The sequence below is a fragment of the Phyllostomus hastatus genome, unplaced genomic scaffold (genome assembly GCF_019186645.2).
Source record: "Phyllostomus hastatus isolate PE091 unplaced genomic scaffold, TTU_PhHast_1.1 phas_scaffold_46, whole genome shotgun sequence".
NCBI classification, from domain to species: domain Eukaryota; kingdom Metazoa; phylum Chordata; class Mammalia; order Chiroptera; family Phyllostomidae; genus Phyllostomus; species Phyllostomus hastatus.
This window is the reverse complement of record NW_025334032.1, coordinates 44,037,967-44,058,155: the sequence shown is the minus strand read 5'-3', so window position 1 is coordinate 44,058,155 and position 20,189 is coordinate 44,037,967. Positions and strand designations below refer to the sequence as shown.

The window sequence follows — 20,189 nt, the reverse complement described above, 5'->3', positions numbered from 1 at the left end:
GTCGGGGTGGCCCTCTTTTTGGTTCACAGCTGAAAAGAGACAATAGGCCCCAAATGCAGTCCTTTGTACCAAGTCCCATATCTGCAAGCCGAGGCTTAATACTTAACTTAATTACAGTTCCAACCTTCCCCAGGACTGTAATTTTAGGCAGTCAGCCTGGAATTTCCTGGTCAGCATCAATGAACTAATCCTCCTAACAGTCCCAATTGTTCCCCAAAGGAAGGTGACCTTGCCTGAAATAATCCTTTTAAAAAAAATTGGTTTCCTTGCCCCACCCCCTCCATGCTTTAAAAAACCTTTCCATTTCTGTATCCCTCTGGGGCTCCTCTCCACTTGCTGGGCGGGACGCCGCCCGATTCATGAATCCTCCAGTGAAGCCAATTAGACCTTTAAAATGTGTTTGTTTCCATTTCTGTTGCTTAACATTATGAATAAGGCCATCCTTCTATGTTTACATAATAGTTGTATTTATAATGTGTGTAATCCCATTTGCTATGTAACGGCTACTGTGCGCATCAAATGATACCAAATATAAAGTAAGAGAAAGCCTTCTTAACTTGTCAGGGAGCTGGGGGAGGCGGGAGAGGGGTACCACTGTTAGTCTCCAGGTTACCATGAGAAATACCTCTAGAACAGCGGAATTTTAGCGAGAATCTGGGAGGAAAAGCATATGTAAGTGCTTTGTAAATTTCAGCACACTCACCAGCTGGGTAGGATTAACTCTGACAACACAGCCAAAGCCGGTAACATGTGCTCCATGAGCATGCGCGATTCTTTGTGCTGCTGTTCAGGGCTCCCCCCGCCACCCCCTGCCCCCAGCCCCCACGGAAGAAGGAAGCTCCCGGAGTTTCAATAACTCATCAGTGTCTCACAGCCGAGAATGGACAAGTCTCCAAATCAGATCCAGTCCTGTCTTCTTTCTTCTTCTTCCTTCTTCCCCTCCACCTCCTCCTGCTCCCTCTTCCTCTTGTACATTTTTTAATTATTGAATTTATGGGGGTGGCATTGGCTAATAGAATTATATGTTTCAAGTGTACGATTCTGTAACACATCGTCTGTGCAGTGTCGTGTTCACCGCCCCGTCTCCTTATCCCCGTTATCCTCTCCTACCTCCCCCCACCAACGCCACCGTCCTGTTGTCTGAGGGTTTTTGTTTTGTTTTGTTTTTGCTGAATTCCTCCACATTTTTTATCCCGTCCCCGTACCCCGACCCCTCTGACAGCTGTCAGTCTGTTCTCTGGCCTGTGCTTTGACAACTAGGTTGTAAGGGTCCCTTTCACTCTGAAGGTCGCATTTTCCCCTGAGCTGGGAATGGAATCTGCTCTACGAGGTAGGACACTAAGACGGTGCCGAAAGCATGGGAGATGAGCGTCTTCCCTCGTTTTGGTTCATTCTTGGGTACAGCCGGTATCGATCCTTTAACCGACTCTGGGTCTCGGGGTCGTCAAACAGAGAACCTCTGCGGACAGACAAGCACACCTGCCCAGACAGCCCGCCCCGCCTGCACTCCAGGCGGACCCGCGCGCGAGCAGGCTCGGGGCGGGGCCTGCGCCTGCGTCCTGCCCGGCGTGGGCGGGGCTCGGCGGGCGGGAGGTTTGAAGCCGGGACCCGCGGAGCCGAGCGAGGCCCGGGCAGCTCCCGAGCGCGGGGCTCGCCCGGTCCAGCCAGCCATAATCTGCTCCGGGGTTTGCGAGCTGCACAGCTCGAGGTAGACAGGCGAGGGGATCCGGCGGATCCGCGGCGCGGGGTCACCGCCCGCGTCGGCCATCCGGTCTCCCTCGGAGCGGCCCTTCCGCGCGCGGACGGCAGGGCGGCGCTCGGGAGCGCGGGGCGCGCAGGTGGCGGGGATTCCGGGCAGTTATGCTCTACGGCCCCCCCCGAGCCGTCGGCGCCCTTCCCGGCCCCGCGCCCAGGTGAGCCCAGGTGAGCCCAGGTGAGGCGCCGAGAGCTTCTAAGTCTCCCATAGGGGCTGCAGGACTCGGCTCGGGTTTCGGGGCCGTGCTTCCTCGTAACGGACCAGAGGACAGACAGCAGGCCTCGCGGGGCAGGACGCGGAGCCGTGCCGCGGCGGGCGAGCCCGGGTCTGCATGCGAGGCCGAGTCCGCGTCCGCGCCCGCGCCCGCGCAGGAATCGCCCCCTCCCCGCGGGCCGCCGGGCGGGTCGGCGCGGCTCCGCCTCCGGCCGCCGAGAAAACGCGGAGAGCGGATCGTCGCGGGCGGAAGGGAGCGGCGCGCCGGCCCTGCGCATGCTCGGTGCCGCCCGGCGGGTCTGCAGACTCCGGCTTCGCGCGGCAGTGCGGTTCCCTCCGCTCCTCATGGCGGAGCCCGGGACCCCTCGGGGCGCGGTTCTGAAAGGTGAGGGCTGGTTCTCTCTGGGAGCGCGTGCGGCACCCGCGGGGGGTCAGAGGTGGTGGGGCGGGGAGGGGGCTGGTCAGCGGATCCCCGGAAGTCAGCCGAGCTCCACGTGGAGCGCGGGGTCTGTCCCCGAGCGCGGACCGTGCGCCCGCGCCGCCTGGGCCGGGGAGCGGTGGATCGCCGGCTTTCTCCCGCGCCGCAGCGCCGCTGCACGGCCGGGTGACCGCGGGGACGCGGGGTCAATTGTGGAATTCGGAAAAGCGAGCCGGGGCTCGGCCGCGTTCGCGTCCTGGCTGTTTGTTGCCACAGCAGCGACCCCTCCTTGGCGACGTGTGCCCAGGAACTGTGCCGGAGGCGCGGTTAATGCTGTCGTAACGGCGACAGCCCCGGCAACCCTGCCGCACCTCGCTTCGTAGGTGGGGACGCCGAGGCCCGGAGCCTGCAGGGACTTCCCGCCACCCCACGGCGAGTCGGGCGCAGAGGGGATCGGGGCGCCCACCTGGGCCCCTGGAGCTGCCGAGGGGGAGGACAGGAGCAGGGAAGGGGCGAAGGGCAGTGGGGCCTGCAGGCAGGGGCCTGGGGTACGGACCTTGGAGCCAAGACAGGAGACCAAGGCTTTACTTTACATCAACTCCGGGCAGGTGGAGCTGCTGTCTTAATGTTCGTGTTTTGTTAAATTAACCCGCCTTTCCTTTTGCTTTGCTCACAGTTAGTTAGAGTGGCACACCTGGAGATCCTTTTTAAAGCATGAGGTTTTGGGAGAAAGGGAGCCCCTGGATCAGGGGTCTGCCGGCCGTGTCCCCCTCTCCCCACTCCGCCTGCCGCCTGTTTTTGTGGGACCGGCCAGCCAAGACGGTTTTACTTTTGTAAATGGCGGGGAGGGTGGGGGAGAAACACACCAGAAGAAGCATGGCCAGTGAAAAGTATATCAGATTGTAACTTGGTCGTCTGTGAGGTTTTATGGGAACACAGCTGAGCTCACTCATTTAGCACCGTCTTCGGCTGCCTTTGCCTTGGGGCCCTGAGTGGCGTACTCTCAGAGCCTGGAGTATATATTTATCGTCAGGTCCTTTACAGAACACAGACTCTTCTTGCCCCAGGAAAGTTGAGCCTGGCTTAGGAATTTGGGAAGAGCTTTGAGGGTTCGTCATGTACACTGTGACATGTGTATGAGTCGAGTTGTACTTTGTTTGAGATTTTAAGGACCAGGATAGCACTAATGCTCTTTTGAATAGGCTTGTAATGGAAGACGTTTTAAATTTATTTTTAATGTAAATATAACGAGAAAGATGTATTGAAGTCTTTGGGGGAGGGATGCTGGATTTTCAGTATATTTAAAATGTTAATGCCTTGTTTACCTTTAGATGTGGTGGCTTATGTGGAAGTGTGGTCAGCCAACGGAACGGAAAATTATTCAAAGACGTTTACAAACCAACTTGTGGAGATGGGGGCAAAGGTAAGAAATTCGTTTTACTATTGCTACACGTGAGTAGGAATTTCATCTTACCATTGCTACATGTGAGAATTCATCTCACCATTGCTACATGTCAGTTAAGAAATCCTTCTCACTATTTGTACTTGTTAGTTAAGAATTCATCTCAACATTGCTACATTTTGATAGTGCTCTGGCACATAATGAGATAGATTTACATTTTCTTACCTGGGGAGTTACTACGTAGAACAGGAAGGGAAGAGAAGACAGTGAGTGAGTGGCAGGAGAAAAGGGAAGAAACCCACAATACGAAGGACTCGGCCCAGGGGGGTTTATAGGACGGTTGGTCCTGTGCTCGCGAGGACGGGGAACTCTAGATGACAGTGTGCGCCCTGCCCTTGGCTACATGGTGGGTGCAGCTGCTGCTGATCAGATGAGGAATACGGGGGGGGGGGGGGGGGGAAGAGGTGCTCCAGGGAGGGGCTGGGAAGTTGGGGCACTGGAAGCATCTGGCAGTCGTTTAGGAATGCGGGTCTGGGGGTTGTGGTCCAGGCTGGAGACCCCGCGTTCGGGGTCAAGAGTCTAGGGCTCCGGCGTTGGAAGGAGAAGTGCTGAAGGCGGACCGTGTTCAGTATTTCAAGGGCTGCTAACAGGGTAGGGGGTGAGGGGCCGGACCCAGGGACAGCGATAAAGAAGAACGTCAGAATCCAGAACGCAGGTCTGGAAGTCGAGGGAGGGACTTTGAAAACTCGGCCGACTCTTGAGAAGAGTTGAGCCTGGCCAGTGCAGCGTGCGTTGGTCTGAGAGCTGCAGGTCGCTAGGGAGCCGGCCAAGGGCGTGGACCGGCCCCGGAGTCGCTGAGCCCTGTGGACCGCACCAGGTTCTCTGTCGCTCTGGCTCGCCTTCTCCTCTTAGTGGTGTCTTTTGGTGGCAGTTGAGATGCTGGGAACAGAAGCGGTGAATGCAGACAGCGCTCCGGGGGTCCAGCAGTAGACAGAGTGTTTGTGGCAGGGCCCTGGGGGGGATTCGGTGTGGTTTTCCCTTCGTGGGGAGGGTTTTTTGTTGTGCGTCTGGCCTAAACAACACACCTGTCCCTGCACTGCGGTTCCGAAGGTTTTCCTCCCCTGTTGTCTCCGGGAGTTGTATCCTTGTGCCTTTCACTTTCAGATCTGTGCTGTATCTGGGATTGGTTTTCGTGTATGGTGTGAAATAATTTCATTTTTTTCCATGGGAGTGTTCACTGCGCCCAGCACCCTTGAAAAGATTGCCCATGAACCAAGCCCCACGGCACTCCCTGTCCCCGGTCCGGTGACTGTGTTTCGGCGTCTGTGTGTTCTGCCTGGTGACAAGCCACACTGTCTTAATTGCGTTTCAGAATAAATTTTCATCTTCTTTTCTTCAAAGTGTTCTGGCCACTTTTAGCCTTTCACCTTTCTAAATACATTTTACAATCAGTCTGTTAATTACAGCATAGAACTTTTGGGGGATTCTGATTGGGGTTGGATCAATAACAATAAATCAGCGTAGAGAGAACTGACATTTTTACAAAACGGAATTTTCCAGCCTATGAACACGATCCGTGCCTTTGTTGATGTTGGTTTTGAAGAGTGTTTCGGGAATGTTCTGGGCTTCCCCGCGGCTGTCGCGGCTGCTGGTCTGTAAAGTGGTCGGCGTCTGTGTGTCCACCTCACGCCCAGGAAAGTCCCCAAACTCATTCGTGAATTCTGCGGTGTTTGGGGCTTTCGCAGACAGGCCCAGTCGAACGGTGTGTGCACTGGACCGTTCTGGTTTTTCTTGTCCTAACACCTTTTATCTCTTGTCCCTCTCCGGCTTCACGGGGGCGGCCAGCGGGCAGCGTGGAGACGTCGAGCACCTGGCGGCACCCTCTGGTCAAAGGGGAGCCCTCGGCATTTCCTCTGGTGCGCTCACTGCGTGCCGACTCTGGGAGCCCCCTTTCCTGGGAGTCGTCCTCGTGAATAAACCTTTAGTGTTACCGAATGTGCTGTACACATGTACTGAGGCGCTCGTTACGAGTTTTACTCTGTTCATGTGGTGAATAATAATTACTTTTTATTTTTAACGTCAGCCACCTTTGCAGCCCCAGAACAGGGGCTGGGGCTGGTCGGGGCGGGCGGACGTGTCATGGTCCATTGTTCTCGTGTCGTCACTCCCTGACTGTCGCGCCAGTTCCCGCACGAGCCGCCGGCGCCCACGCCGCCCTGCCCTGCGTTGTTGTCCTCGTTTTTACCGGGTGCAGCTCGCTACTTCGTTGCTTGTTCTTCTGCGCGCGTCTCCGCGAGCGAGCGGCGCTTGCCTGTACTCGCTCAATGACACTCGGCGCAGACAGTAACTCCCGACCTGAAAAACGTCTTTGCCCTTCACCTGCAGGTCTCGAAGACGTTCAGCAAGCGCGTGACGCACGTGGTGTTCAAGGACGGGTACCAGCGCACGTGGGACCGGGCGCAGGAGAGGGGCGTGAAGCTCGTGTCGGTGCTCTGGGTGGAAAGGTACACCCCACCCCCCCACCCCCGCCCCGTTGCTGTCAGCGGACGGGACAGGACGCACATCCAGGGAAGCGTCGTTCTGTTGCTCCGCTCCCGGGCGCATTCCCTACGTGGGGCCCTGACCGGCGTGTGTCGGGGCGACGCTCCCGCCCACTGAACACCCGGCCAGCCAGGGCCTCTGGTTCTGCTCCCCGAGCACCGAGTGTGGGTGCAGTGCGGCCGCGCACTGTTTGCATGGGTCACGGGACCGGATGGTGTCTGATTTCCACCTCCTCTCCGTGGCTGACCCGGGCAGCCGTTTCGTGGCCTCCGTCGCAGCGTCCGCAGCCGCGGGACGGTGGCAGCGGGACCCCTGGCCGGTGGGGGAGCGAGCGCGTGGGCCCTGGGGCACTGTGCTCCGTGCGGTCAGGGAACGGCGAGGGAGCAGGTGCGGGAACTCCGATGGCATCCGCCCGCCCGGGTGGAGTGTCACCATGCTCCGCAGGCTGGCGGGCGCAGACAGCAGACCTCTCTTCCCCCCGGTTCTGGGGGCCGGAGGTCCAAGGCCAGGGTGCTGGCGGGGCTGGTCTCTTGGAGGCCTCTCTCTGGCCGGTCTGGCCGGCAGGGGCCTGTCGTCCTCGGTCTCTCCGTGTCTGTGCCCTGATCTCCGCTTGGGAACGAACGCTGAGGGCGGACGGAGCAGGGCCCACCCCAGGACCTCTCTTCACTCACCCTGTCTCCGGAGGCCTGTCTCCGGTGCAGTCCCGTGCGGGGGGCGGGGGACACAGCTGAGCCCACAACAGGAGTGCTTGGGGGAGCTGGGCAGGAGGTTGAGGTGGGAGAGGTCCCGGGCCTCGGGTGACGCCGGCTCCGGTGGGCTGTGAGGCCGAGGAGCATGACTCGGGGGACGGCTGGTGGAGGCAGCTGAGTGACCCGGGCTGGAGGCGCGGCAGCACCAGGACGGCCACAGCCAGTCCTGGCAGGTGTGGCTCCGTGGCCTGGCTCCGTGGCCTGACTCCGTGGCGTGGCACGAACCACGCACAGCTCTCCTGCAGGCGTTGTAGCCAGGGAGCCCCTCACCGGTCCGAGTCACGCCCGTGTCCCTGGCTCTGCGCAGGCCGCCAGACGGCCTGTGGTTCCTGGTGTGCAAAATAACTCAGTCTCCGAGCTGCGGCTTTTCTCGGCCCCCGGTGAGGTTTGTGGGGGCCCGCGGGCCTTGCCGCCTGCACCCCGTCACACCCTCGCTGTGCAGCTGCTGGTGTCTGTCGAGCACGAGTTCTGGTTCCTCCTTGGTCGGCGTGGGTCTGTCGGTCGCTGGGGGGCGTGCTGGAGTGTCGGTCGTTAGGTCAACCATCTCCCACGGCTGTCCTGTCGCTGTGGCGTTTCTGTCATCAGGCGGCGGCGCGTCCCTCAGGCGCTTCCTTGTCTGCGGGTGTCCCTGCGCGGTGGTCGCGCGTGCGGGCAGCGTTCTCGGTGGGGGTGGGTCCCAGGGTGGCCGTGGCTCCCCCCGCCCTCCTCTGGCCTCCGGTGTCCGGTGTGACGCCTCGGTCATCACCGTCATTTCTTGGTGTGAGTGACATGTCCTTTCTCCGCGGCTGCTTTCCAGTTCCTCTTTCCTTTGGTTTTTGAACCTTAGCTTAGGTGCTTTTAAGTGTATTCTGTGTGCGCTCCTCTGAGGTGTTTGAACGTATAAACTACTAGTTTTGGGCCATAACCTCTTCAGAGGCTTCTGTGTCGCCTTTCTCTCTGGCCGGCACCCCAGGTGGCCGCAGAGCAGGCGCGGCACGGTGCTCCTGGAAGGGACCGGCCCGCACTCGGCTCTGGGGTCAGGGCTCAGGGGACAAGCACACCTGCTCTCGGCTGAGGCCGTGCCGGCAGAGCCCCGTAGGAAGGCGGTGGGGGTGCAGGGCCGGCCCCGGAGCTCCCCCGGGCCCTGAGGCCGTCGCTCCTTCGCCGTCTGGGCCTGCCCCCGAGTGTCCTGACTCTTCTTTGTCACCTGCCTTGTGCCACCCGCCCACATGGGACGTCACCCCGGGCAGTTTCAGCTGTGGCGCCCCCACGTCCTTCCCCCCCTCGCACAGTGCGCCTGCCGTGGCCCCATCCCCACCTCTCCGGCCGCTCCAGCTGACCAGGCCGGCACCGCTTGGCCGTGTTTCCTGGAAGGTGTCCCACTCACCTGGCTCTTCACCCGCTGCACGGTGGGGCTGCGTTTCGGGCTCTGGGACTGTCCCCCGCGGGCCCCGCCCCCGCCGTGCCACTGGGGCGGGGGAAGGGCTGTCCTCCGGGAAGGGCCGTCCGTCCCCGGCCTGCGGCAGGGCCCTGTGGTCGCTCCGTCTGCACCGCCCGCCTCCTTTCCGTGCTGTCTGTCTGTCTGTCTGTCTCTCCTGTCTGTCTGTCTGCCGGCCCGCCTGCGCCATCACGGGCGTCAGTTGTTCTGCTGCAGCGTGAACCGGGAGTGTGGCCTCTGCACTTGTCTCGCTCCACGGCTGCGTCCCCCCAGGTTAGCCGACACCCTCTGGCTCACGGCAGGCGCCCGGTTGACGTGCACCGCCACCGCTAAGGGACAGGGGACGCTGCACTGACACTGGCTCAGCACTGCCAGAGGACGACCCCCGGGGGAGGGACCGGGGCCCGGGTACAGGGCGGGGCAGGAACACGGAGCGGAAGGCCGGGAACAGTCCCCTCCTGAGGGCCTGAGGCCAATGGAGACGCTTCTACAAAACCCCGCAGTGACTGCGTCCTCCTGCTCCGTGCCCCCCTTCTCTCCGGGAGCCCCCCGCCTGTCCGCTCTCCTCTCCCCCGCTGGCCTGTCCCCCAGGTCCTTACTGCCCCCCTCTCTCTCCGCCCCGCTCAGCCCGGATTCCTCCAGGGGCCCGTGGAGACGCCCGGCTGCTCGTACCTGTGCCCCCGGTGACCTCTGGGTCCCTCCGACGCGAACTCCGGTGTGTGTGTGTCCGTGCCAGTTCTCCCTGTGTAGCCCATCAGTGTTTGCTGTGATGCGTTCAGGTGTTAGCTGCCGTGACAGTCACCGATTTCTAGATCTTTCTCTTGCTCCCTTGAAAACATCAACGTCATGTTGAATTACATGTATTTGCGCTCGGATGTGTGTCTTTTTTTTTAAAGCGTATGTATCTCTAGTCCACCTCGTGCCTGATTTTCCCTCCCCTCAGCTGGGGGAAACACGCCATGGAGAATGAGGTGCTGTTTCTAAGCATGTAATTAACGTGTACACATACACTCCTGCGTGTGCATCTTATGTGAACCCGTAGCACTAAGTAGGTTTCTCGTGGGCGCACGCTCGTTCAGTCAGCGGTGTGTGCGAGGACGTCCTCCGTGTCCGCACACGGAGACGGGCCTCACTGTTGCAAACACACGTGGGCGCTGGTGGCCGACGCCCGGGGACGAGTGGCTGGTGCGCTGCCGCCCGGGGGAGTCCTTCGTTTCTCCTCCTCCTTCCCAGGCAGACGCCTGCGGCGGGGAGCTGCCGTCTGCCTCGCTCCCCACCGGTGAACCCGGTCTGCGGGCCGCATTCCAGCAGCGGCCGGGCGTGCAGAGGGCCCGCGTCTCGACGCGGGGGTGGGTGCCGCCCAGCCCCCCCCCCCCCCCCGGGGACGGGGCTCTGTGCTGTCTGCGCCCCCCCACCCCCAGCCGTGCAAACGCGCGCCTGACCCTCAGCCGTCCCTCACACTGCGGGCCGTGTCTGTCTCCCCACTTCGTGGATGAAAAGATAGAATTGATTGTATCTCCACTTCCTTGGTGTTTGTTAGTGAGCGTGACCTTTCTGCACCGGGACTTCGAGGTGAGAGCCAAGCCGGCCTGTGGTTTGTGTGGAGTCTGTCCTGCTCACCGGGCCGCACCCTTGCCCACGGTCTGCGCCGGAACTGTGAGCCGTACCTAGGAAAGGCCACCGGGTGTCACCAGAGCCCCACGTGGCTGGGTTATTTCCGGGAGTTTCTTCTCCAGAGCAGACAGCGGCGTGACAGCTGACCAAATTCCGTCTTTCCTTGGGAGACTAGGCACTTCTGTGCTGCAGGGGGGAAGAAAGCTGGAAGGACTCAGGGTCAGCGTGACTGTCACCCTACGTTCCGTTGAGAGAAGTTGGTGAAAAGCGACACTTGAAGACCGTTTCTAAACTGCAGCTGAGCGGCAGCACGGATCGGGGGCTGGCCTTTGCCCACCGAGGGGACCTGGCTGCCGGCGCCCCTCCTGCGTCCCAGGCCCCACCGCCCCGGGCAGCCCCGGTCCGTGTTCTGTCTCTAGATCGGCCTCGTCCCAGACACGGGACCACACGGCACGTGTGTGGCCTCCTCCAGCGCCGAGTCTACAGGGTCCACCCACAATGTAGCGCGTGCCGGAATCCCCCTTTACGATGGAGCGGGTCCCACCGTGTGGCTGTGTCTCGTGTCTCCACGTCGCGTGTGTGACCTGCCAGCGTGTCTCCCGTCCGTCTGGAGATGCTTCACGCGTCCTTGCGTGTCCTTTGATGCAAAAGGTTCTGTCTTGATGGAGTTCGGTTTGCTTTTGTCTGTTTCTTGTGCTTTTGGTGTCACTCGAGAAACCGTTACCAAGTCCAAGATCTTCAAGGTTCACGCGTGTATTTTTTCCCAAGAATTGTGTAGTTTTGGCCCTGCACTTAGGTGTTGGGTCCGTTTCGGGCTGGTTTTTGTGTGCGGTTTCATGGTGGTGTCAGCCTCGTCAGCACCAGCTGTTGGGAAGATTGTCCCCTAGGGAAGGGTCCCGGGTTCCTCGTCAAAGCACGACACACCTCAAGCGGGAGGATGGCACCTGCTTCTCACCAGTGTCTCCCGAGCATGGGATCCGAGTGTCGGACGGCCTGCTGGGCGGCTGCGTGTCATCTTTGGGGGCGGGGGGGGCGTCCTATGGGCCCTTTCAGAAACAGGTCTTTGTCGTCTTAGTGTCCAGTTGCCGACAATGTTTGCATATTTTGTGTGCCCATTCTCTGGTTAGATTCGCATATTGTAAATGTTTTTCTCTGTGACTTTGATTTTCTTATGCTTTTTGAGGCATACAAGTTTTTGGTTTTGTCCAGTTTTTCCTTTCCTCCTTTTATGCTTTGTGTTTTTGATATCCTGTCTGAATGTCTCCAAAATCATGGATTTTTTTATTTCCTCGTAGGAGCTTTATGATCCTGGCTTTTATGTTTAGGCCGGTGACCGGTTCGAGCAGTCACGTGTGGGCAGTGAGGAGGAGGAGGTCGGAGGCGCTGGTCTCCCGCAGCGGTGCCGCTCGCTCAGGAGGTGGCTCCTGTGCACTCACGGGGTGACCGTTGTGTCTAGACTGGCGTGTCGCCTGCCTTCATGGAACCTAGTGTTTAGTGACGGAAGCAGATTTTAAAAGGGGGCAGGGGAGGAGCTGCGGCCCCTCTTGGAGTCGTGACCCTGAGCGGTGGGGAACGAGGAAGCCCTCCCAGAAGGGGGGACCGCGCTCTGGGGGAGCCGTGGGGTGGGCCGAGGCTGGGGGCCCCGTGTGTGCAGGGGGTGCTCAGGCTGGAGCCTGCGGGCAGGGGGTCTGGGAGACAGGGCGGGGCCCCTGCAAGACCTCGGGGAGGGCTGGGGGTGCACGAGGGTCCCAGGCAGTGCGCAGCGAAAGTCTGCCCTGTGGTCGGGGGCGCGGCTCTCGGGGGAGTGGGACTGCTCTGGGAACGCGGGCGTGAGCGGTGAGGTTCTGGTCCGGGAAGGGGCGAGTGAAGTGTTCCCAGGTCAGCACTTGAGCCTCATAGGAATGAGCGGGGGAGGGCACCGCGGGGGAAGCCCCCGTGGTTTTCCGCCTGGAGCGCGGAAGGGAGGGGGTGCTGTGGAGAGAGTGGCAGTGACCTGAGGGACGGACAGGCTGCGGGGGGTGGGCAGGGCAGAGGTGCGGCCGCTCTGCGGTGGCCGGGGTCTGGACAGAGGCCCGAGAAGGCCGCCTGGTTGTGGAGGAGAGACGCTCTCCGGCCTCCGTGCCCTGCTGGCTCTGACTGCCTCTGGCCGCAGCCCGCGCCCCCGAGGGCGCCCCCCAGGCCCGCGCGCACACCTGTGGGAGTGCCGCGCACACCCATTCTCACACGAGCCGCAGGTGTGGAAGCAGGGCGCAGAAGGAATGCTTCCTCCGTGCGCGCTCGCCTCTGCTCGCATCCTCAGAACCACTGTGGGGAGAGGACTTGGGAACGTTGCGTTTGCAGGGATGACTGTGGTTGGTCACACGTGTGCTTGCTCTGGGAGCACAGGTGCCCCCTCCGGCGGCCTGTGCTGGTTTCCTCAGCCCCCCCAGCCCCACACGCGCAGGTTCCCTGCCGCCCGCCTTGCCCGCCCGGGCCGCGCTCACTCGGACTCTGACTCTGACTCCTCCCGCCCGCCCGCAGGTGCAGGACGGCGGGGGCGCACGCGGACGAGGCCCTCTTCCCCGCGGCCAGGCCCCCGGAGCACCTGCCCTGCCTGGTGAGAAGGAAGGTGAGTGCGCCCTGTCCGTGCACGCAGCGGCGGCGGCTGTGAATACACCATTTTGTCTTATTCCTAGAAAAGTGAAGCTTTCAGGAATGGACCCAAGACTTGTCTTTAGTATCACCTTTGGTGCTTCTGTGTCACGTCGCGTTTTCTAGTGGGTTGGAGATTCCTTTATCCTATCAGTGATTTGATGGGACTGGCAAGAGATGGAGGGGCCGGTGTTGGCCAGGAGCGGACTGAGGTTTGTCGGAGACCCACCGGCAGACCGGCCTTGGCCCCTTGCTGCCTACAGTACCTCCTACCCTCCCGCGCACCGTGGTGAGGCTGGCACGCAGGCCGGGTGTGCTTCCCTCGTAAACGTTCGGGGTCACCGCTGCCCCAACCCCAAGGAAGGCCTCCGCCACGGGCATCTCTCTCCAGGGCCGGGGAAGCCAGCTGCGGGGCGGGACGCGCAGGTGCGGGGCGGGGGCTGGGCCCCGGGGTGCTTCTGCAGCGGAGAAACTGGGGGAGACCACCGTGGAAGGAGCATTAGGGGGCGCGTTCCTTCTGGGGGCGCGGAGACTCGGAAGCCAACTATCCCAGGACTCCCCCTTGGGATTCGGGCCCGGGGCTCCACGGGTCCCAGGGTCACTGGTTCTGTCGCGTCTTGTCCCTGTGGTGAGGCTTTTGCCTTCCGCGGGCTGAGTGGGGTCGCTGTGACTTAAGGACGAGGCCAGGTTAGATCTAGTGGGTTTTCACCGGTGGTGACAGGATCACTGATGTTGTGTTCTGTTGCCACATCGTGATTTTTCTGTGGGGCAGGCAGATAACATGAGAGTAGCAAAAAATAAGGAGAAAGAGACTGATTTTGTTTAAGAATTTTCGTGGAAATTAAGATGCTGGGTACTGAAAAGCCTCCGGAGACAGAGCTACGTGTACAGCCAGCCAGTTACTCAGTCTAAAGTTCTGCTCCTATCTTCACAGGTGTGTGAGCTCACGTAATTGCAAAAAAAAAAAAAAAAATGCCTCTTTAAGACGGTTTTGTTAATGTTATAAAAGATACCCAAAATGTACACAAAACAATTTTTTTCCTGTCTTGCATAGTTGCAACACTGTATATTACTTTTACGTTCTTTTTCTTGTACAGCATAAGTGTATGCAGCCCAAAGATTTTACTCCTAAGACACCAGAAAATGATAAGAGACTTCAAAAGAAATTTGAGAAGATGGCAAATGAGCTACAAAGGCAAAAAACAACTCTAGGTAAGCAGAGACATGCCGCATGGTCCTTTGCGTCTGTGTTTATCCGACTGGTTCAGTCCGCCCAGTGACAGTGGCACCCCGGGAGGGCGCAGCTCGGGCTGCAGTGGCTCCGGCCCAGGACAAGGCAAACAGACGGCAGGTCGCCTGCAGACCTGGCAGTGGACCTCGGAGGGTCTTACAGTTAAGCTCCTGGATCACAGCGTTCGTTTATTGGTGGTTTCGGTGTGCGACATAATGAGTCAGCATTTGTATACACTGTTAACATCCGGTGCATTTGTATGCATTGTTGACCATACGTTGTTACAATTTTTCCCCTTTTTTTTTTCCCTTCCGGGGGAGGAAGCTTGTAAAGTGTATTCTCTTAGCCAGTCTCAAACATTCAGCACAGTATATTTTTTCCGCCCACCTTAGTGTCTTTGCTGGGGCTCGAAAGCAAAAGACAGATTCTATAAGTTTCTGGGGGCGCAGGCGCCCTGGTGAGGTGGCGAAGACCCAAGCACGTCCGGGCTGGGTCGGACAGAGCAGGTGCGGACACGTAACTGACACAGAGAGTGTGACCGCTCGCTCCGACCCCAACTCTGCCTGCACGGAGGTGTCCCTGCCTTGACTCCCTGCCCCTGGTGGTGAGAATGCTCCCTTCCTCCTGCAGGAAGGAGGGTACCCAGTCTCCTCCTGCAGGAAAGGGGGGTCGGCAGAGTGCGCCTCTGGCACTCGCTGTGGTGGCACTGCCTGCAGCTCGGCACAGACCTGATGCCACTCGCGCGTGCTCTGGGGGCGCTCGGGGGCCCGGCTTCTGCACGGCTTCCCCTTCCCTCCGGTCGCGCCGTCCTGGCCCCACCGCTCCTCTGCGTCTCGGTGTCTTTGTCACGCCCGGGGACACGACACCGTGGGCTTGGGGGAGGTGAAGGAGACACTGGCTTATTAGCAGGGGCCGGGCGCAGGCCGTTTCTCAGCAGTCCTGGTGTAAAAGGGGAGGGGAGGCTGCGGCGGGTGGCGGGCAGGGTGCTCCTCCTGAGGAGGAGTCCGTGTGTTGCGGTGGGAGGGCGTTTCCTTTAGCCTGAAATCGGGCTCCTGCCTGCTTTCAGAGGACGACGTCCCCGTGCTCCTGTTCGAGTCCGGCGGGTCGCTGGTGTACAGCCCCACCGCTGCCGCGGCGGTGCCCGGCGGCCACCACCTGGCCATGGAGAAGAGGCTGCGGGAGATGAAGGAGAAAAGGGAAAATCTCTCCCTCACCTGTGAGTGCTCGCGTCTTACAGAACCAGCGTCCCGAGAATAGGTGACCAGGTTGTGCTGGGAAGGGTTTCAGTTTCCCCTTCACCTGCTGTCAGCAGCGCAGCCCACCTCCCCCACCAACCCGGAGCCTGGGCCCATGCCGTGGGCGGAGTGTGCGGCCTGCTGGAGCCGCGCCGCTGCGGGCGCAGAGGCGGCGGCTGCTGCCCGTCCTCGAGGGGGAGGTCCGCAGCCCGGCCGCCGGCTCCCCGGAGCAGCTGTCGTCTTTGTGGGGCTGCGGCAGGCCGGCTTTCCGCGGTCCCCCCCGACCCCGACCGCCATCGTCCAGGGGTTCGGGCCTTTCTGCCGCGGGACTCACGCGGGCTGCTCTCCGCTGGTCTCACCCTTGGTGGTGACCCCGAGTCGGAGTTCCAGGCGTGTGCGTGGCGCGTCGGGACGGAAGCCCGGGGCCTGGTCGGTGCGGGGAGGGGGGGAGCGGGAGGAGGACGGGCTGCGTCCGAGAAGAAGGCCGGCGTGGCATCTGACGAGACGCTTTGGTTTCTTGCAGCTTCCCAGATGATGGAAAACTTGGATGATGACAACTCTCCGTGCGAAGCGTCTCTGAACGTGTCCCATGATGCTTCGTGTTCAGGTACATTGTCTTCTGTGATACAGTCAAGGTTTAAGAGTGTTACGATTTTCTTATTTGGAAATTCACCCGGTGCGAAGACTAGTCTAGGATCCCTGAATTGCACCCTGAAATTAGGCATGGTGATAAAAAATAAGTCTTGCGGTAAAATTAAGACATGAGAAAGTACATGGTTCCTGTGGCTTTTCTCTTAGACATTTGCTTTCTCGGCACAGAATCAATTGCTCATTAAAAAAAATATTGTAACCTGGCGTGACCTAACCTGCTCGCACTCCAAACACGCAGTGCAGAGGGCGGTGAGAGGGCCACAGCACAGGGGCGTCTCTGCGTGCGGGGCGAACGCGGGGGGCGTGGTGGGACAGGGCGCGTGGTGGGACGGGCCCGTGACGCACTCACACGTGGTCCCAGAAACCGGGGTCACCAGGGCCGGCCCCTTCTTCACTGGTAACCGTGCACGCTCCCCACGACTCTTTAGAAGCTGATCCTCCGTCCCTGTTTTCCAGACGACTCCTTTGCTGGCGGCCTGCAGTCGTCTTTCGATGAGCTGTGTGGCCGCTCGGGCCGCGGGCGTCAGGACCGGAGCCCGGGAGGATGCGCGGGGGACACTCGGAGTGCCGCGCGCGTTTCCGCGCCTGCCATGGGGACCAGCAGCGCGCATCCGTCCGCCTCGCCCCCGCACCGCGGCGGGTCGACGCCTCGGCAGCCCGCGCGCCCTCTGCCGGAGGGAGGACGAAGTGGCCGGAAAGACCCTGCGGGCGGAGCGGCCACCCCTGGCGCGGGGCCGTCTGGGCGGGGCGCGAAGCCGTGTGCTGAGAAGTGCGGCCCGTCCCCTGCGTCCCCTGCACCACCGGGAGGCCGCCGTGGGGGGCGCTCACGGCCCGGGGGCTCCTCGGCCAAGAGAGCGAGAGCGTCCCCGCGCCCAGAGTCGCCGCCGCCGCCGCCGCCGCCGCCGGGAGGGAGCCCCAAGAGAAGGAGGTGCAGCGGGAAGTCCCCCGCGCCCCGGCTGCGGCTGTTCCAGGCGGAGAAGCCCCTGCAGCCCGCGGCCGGGCCTGCGGTCGAGCCGCCGGACCTCTGGGCGTCCTTGTACGAGGACTACTTTTCCCCCGAGAATCTCAGGGAAAGGCACTCGGAGACGCTCCTTCCCGGGTGGCAGTCCCCCTCCAGCCCCGCGCGGTTCCGGGGCGCCGTCGGCCTCTCCAAGAGGGAGAGGAGGAGCGTCCTAGAGACGTCCGACTTCTCCTGCATCCGCAAGAGCCTCACGTCCACGTCCGCTGACGCCGCCAGCTCCCCCGCACCCACGGGCGTCCAGCCGGACACACCTCCGGGCGGCGTGACCCCTGAGACCCCACCCGCTGTCCAAGAGGCCGCAGGGTGTGGCCGCCGGGGCGAGGCTCAGCAGACAGAGGGTGCCGGCCCGGACGGGACTCGCTGCCCCTGCTCCAGTCCCTGCGCCGACCCAGAGCCCACACGTCCTCCGCCTGCGCGTCCCGGCGACGCCACCCCCGCGACAGGAGGCGCCGGAGAAACCAGGGACTCGGTGGGCGTGTCCGCAGGCGGGCCGACAGGAGGCCCCACCCCCAGAGCACTGCGTCCCTGCGAAGGTGAATCTCCTCGGAGTGGCGGCGCGCAGCTCTGTGGGTGGTGACTGACGTGCGCAGGGGTCCGGGGGAGAGGGGGGGGCCCTCGCCGGAGGGCGGAGGGCGAGCCTCGAGCCCCCAGGGGCTGTGCGGGGGCGCCACGGGGCAGCACACGCAGCGGTCCGTCCTTCCCGTGGCCAGGCGTTTTCGGGGTGAAGTGTGTCGTCTTTTTTAGAGTTTCAGAGTGTGGGCCGGCGTCTGCGGTTGTCGGCCGGCGTGCCGTGAGAGCGGTGGAGACGTGCAGTGCCCGACCTGGCGGGGGCGCTGGCCGCCCCGACCCGGGGTAGCCAACCCGCACGCGGCCCCGGTGGCTGCGCGTGTGGACCGAGACGGAACTGAATCCACCTAAAACCTTTGCCGTGTCCTCGTCAGTGTTTCTCAGTGTCTGTGTGTTTACTGTGCGGCCCAGGACAACTCTCCCTCCAGCGCGGCCCCGAGTCGCCACAGGCTGGGACACCCCTGCCGGAGCGTCAAATAAAAACATGGAAACAGCCCACACAGTGATGTCCGTCTGGTGTGAGTGGATCCCAGTTACACCCGCGTGTGTGGTGGGATCAGCGGAACAGGAGGTGTGGGTCGTGCTGCAGAACTTGAGTCGGGGTGTGTGTGTGTGTGTGTGTGTGTGCACGCCACGAGATGCGGAGGGCGGAAACCGCTGCTAACGCATCAGCGGAGCCATGAATACACTTTATTTTTAATGGGCTCTGTGTCAGGGGCCGGTGAGTTTTCCGTGTGGTACATCAGTAATCAGTTTAGGCTTGTGGGCCAGGAGGGGAAATCAAGGTATGTAAGTACTTTCTCGATGAGGAAGAGACATTCTCACAAAACGCGGAATTGAGGTTTCTGTGCTGGAAGTCTGCGGGAAGAACGGGGGTCTGTTCTGGGGAGAGCTGTAACCGTTCACTTGACCGGGGTTCGAAGGGACTGCTCCCCTCAGAGTTGCTGGCCAGTGTGGTTCAGCCTGGCCCGTGGTGAGAGCGTATGCATTTCGCCTTGGAAAACGCCCTCTGCACCGGTCGGGACCGCAGGGTCCGCGCCTCCGCAGCCCCGCACAGCCTTCTGGCACGAGTGCCCTTTGCTCTGGCATCCCGCTCTGGCCGGCGCTGCCGGAACTCACTCGAGCCGGTACATATGTCCGCATCGAGTTTGCGTGGAAGCAGCGACCGCAGTCGCGCTCACGTTTGATACCTCGGGACAGGAAGTGCGTGACACTGCCTGATGTCCCTTTATGGTGGGCGGGGCCCTCCACACACCCCCCTTCCCCCCATGGCTGCACCTGGTCCCCCCAGCCCCAGTGTCGGTTTCACTGCCAAGTGCAGAGAGCCACGGGCCCCCGAATCGGCACACCGCTGGCCCCTCCTTTCCCAGGAGCGACGGGGGCCGCAGTCCCGGCAGCCCCAGGGCCGTGGGCAGGCTCGGGGGCAGCGACCCTCCACACCTGCCCTGCCCCTTGTCCACCGTGGGTGGCGGGGTTTTCCACGCCAGCGCACCCGGGTGCCCTGCCTGAACCATGGGGCCGAGCCCAGCTGTCCGGTTCTGTTTCACAGGGAACAGCCACCAGTGTCAGCAGGGGGTGACGGGCACTCTCCTGCGGGCTGGCTCCGCCCACCAGACACGCAGACGTTCCCTGGTGGCGGCCGCCCCCAGAGCCGGCCAGCAGGCTGGCGTCCGGGACTTGTCCTTAGGGTCCCTGTGGGGAGGCGGTGTCCTGGGGGCCTGTTCTTCTCCGGACCGAGCCTTGCCACAGGGCACCGGGTAGACGCCCTCTGACCCTGCAGCTCTCACGGGGCCAGAGAGGGGCCGAGGTTGGCTGTCCCCCCGCCCCGCTCCCCCGGGGATACCAGCCGTGGCTCACTGTCGATTCTCACGCACGAGGGTGGGAGAGGCTGTCGTGTCTTGGCCAACCCAAGTGCATTTGAACGCGGGAATTCAACCGAGAAGCACTTCTGACACCGCCAGGCTGACCGACGGGCTGCCGAGGTTGCCCGTGACAGCTCCCTGCCCTCTGTCGGTGTGGCCGGTTACCGGCGTCTGCTCTGGGCGGGGGGACTCGGAGGGCTCGGCTCCGCGGCCAGTGTCCGGGTTGGGCTGCCGGCCGGCAGTCCCCGTCCTGCGCGCCACACCGCACTGTGTCCCCCCCACCCTGACCCGGCGTCTGCCTCAGTGTGCCGGTCCCCGGTCCCCGAGAAGGGGGGGACGCCTGGCGGCCGCTGCCACTCTGGGGCAAGAGACCTGGAGGCCGCCCCCCGGCTCCGCTGGGGACAGGCCGCGGCAGCCGCGCGGGTTCGGAGGGACGGCCCCGAGACCAGACAGGTGGCGGCGGCGGGTGCTCACAGTCCTCCTTCGCAGCAGCTCCCCGGGGAGCAGGCCGGCTGCTTCGGGAGGGAAGGCGGGAGTAAGGAGCCCGTGTAAGTACAGCAAACATCGCTCACTCGACTGGAGGTTCCTGGGGTGTCTCCGCCGCTCAGCATCCGGTGACACCACGCACCACCTGATGAGTGTCTTCCTGGTGTGTGTGTGTGTGTCTCGTGGTGGGTGCCGGTCCGGGGTGGAAGGTCCCCATTTCTCCTCCGTAGACGGAGAGCTTAGTGCTGCAGACTGTTTCTGGGATAACTCGCCCTCACCCGAAGCCGGGACAGGACCGCCCTCTCGGCGGGCAGAGCTGGGGTTCGGTCGTCACACAAGAACCGAAGAACTGGAGTTGGAGTCGTGCCTGAGCTGCAGGCACTGTTCTCCTTGTT

The 20,189-nt window shown here is 61.9% G+C and overlaps 1 protein-coding gene across 8 annotated transcripts in view; it reads left to right on the top strand.

Annotated features, from left to right (window-relative positions):
* Positions 1-1,716: 1,716 nt before the first annotated feature.
* MCPH1 (microcephalin 1) overlaps positions 1,717-20,189 on the top strand; it is a 128,467-nt gene continuing 109,994 nt past the window's right edge. For 3 of the 8 annotated variants that reach the window (XM_045821351.1, XM_045821354.1, XM_045821352.1), the window contains exons 1-8: positions 1,962-2,354; positions 3,719-3,810; positions 6,175-6,293; positions 12,631-12,718; positions 13,839-13,953; positions 15,039-15,188; positions 15,731-15,814; positions 16,315-17,412. In XM_045821351.1, the coding sequence (XP_045677307.1) occupies positions 2,246-2,354; positions 3,719-3,810; positions 6,175-6,293; positions 12,631-12,718; positions 13,839-13,953; positions 15,039-15,188; positions 15,731-15,814; positions 16,315-17,412 (1,855 nt within the window). In that variant the 5' untranslated portion in view covers positions 1,962-2,245. Of the gene's footprint in view, positions 1,924-1,960; positions 2,355-2,520; positions 2,771-3,718; positions 3,811-6,174; positions 6,294-12,630; positions 12,719-13,838; positions 13,954-15,038; positions 15,189-15,730; positions 15,815-16,314; positions 17,413-20,189 lie in introns of those variants that run through there. The other 5 variants (XM_045821358.1, XM_045821357.1, XM_045821356.1 and 2 more) reach the window with 5 other exon arrangements.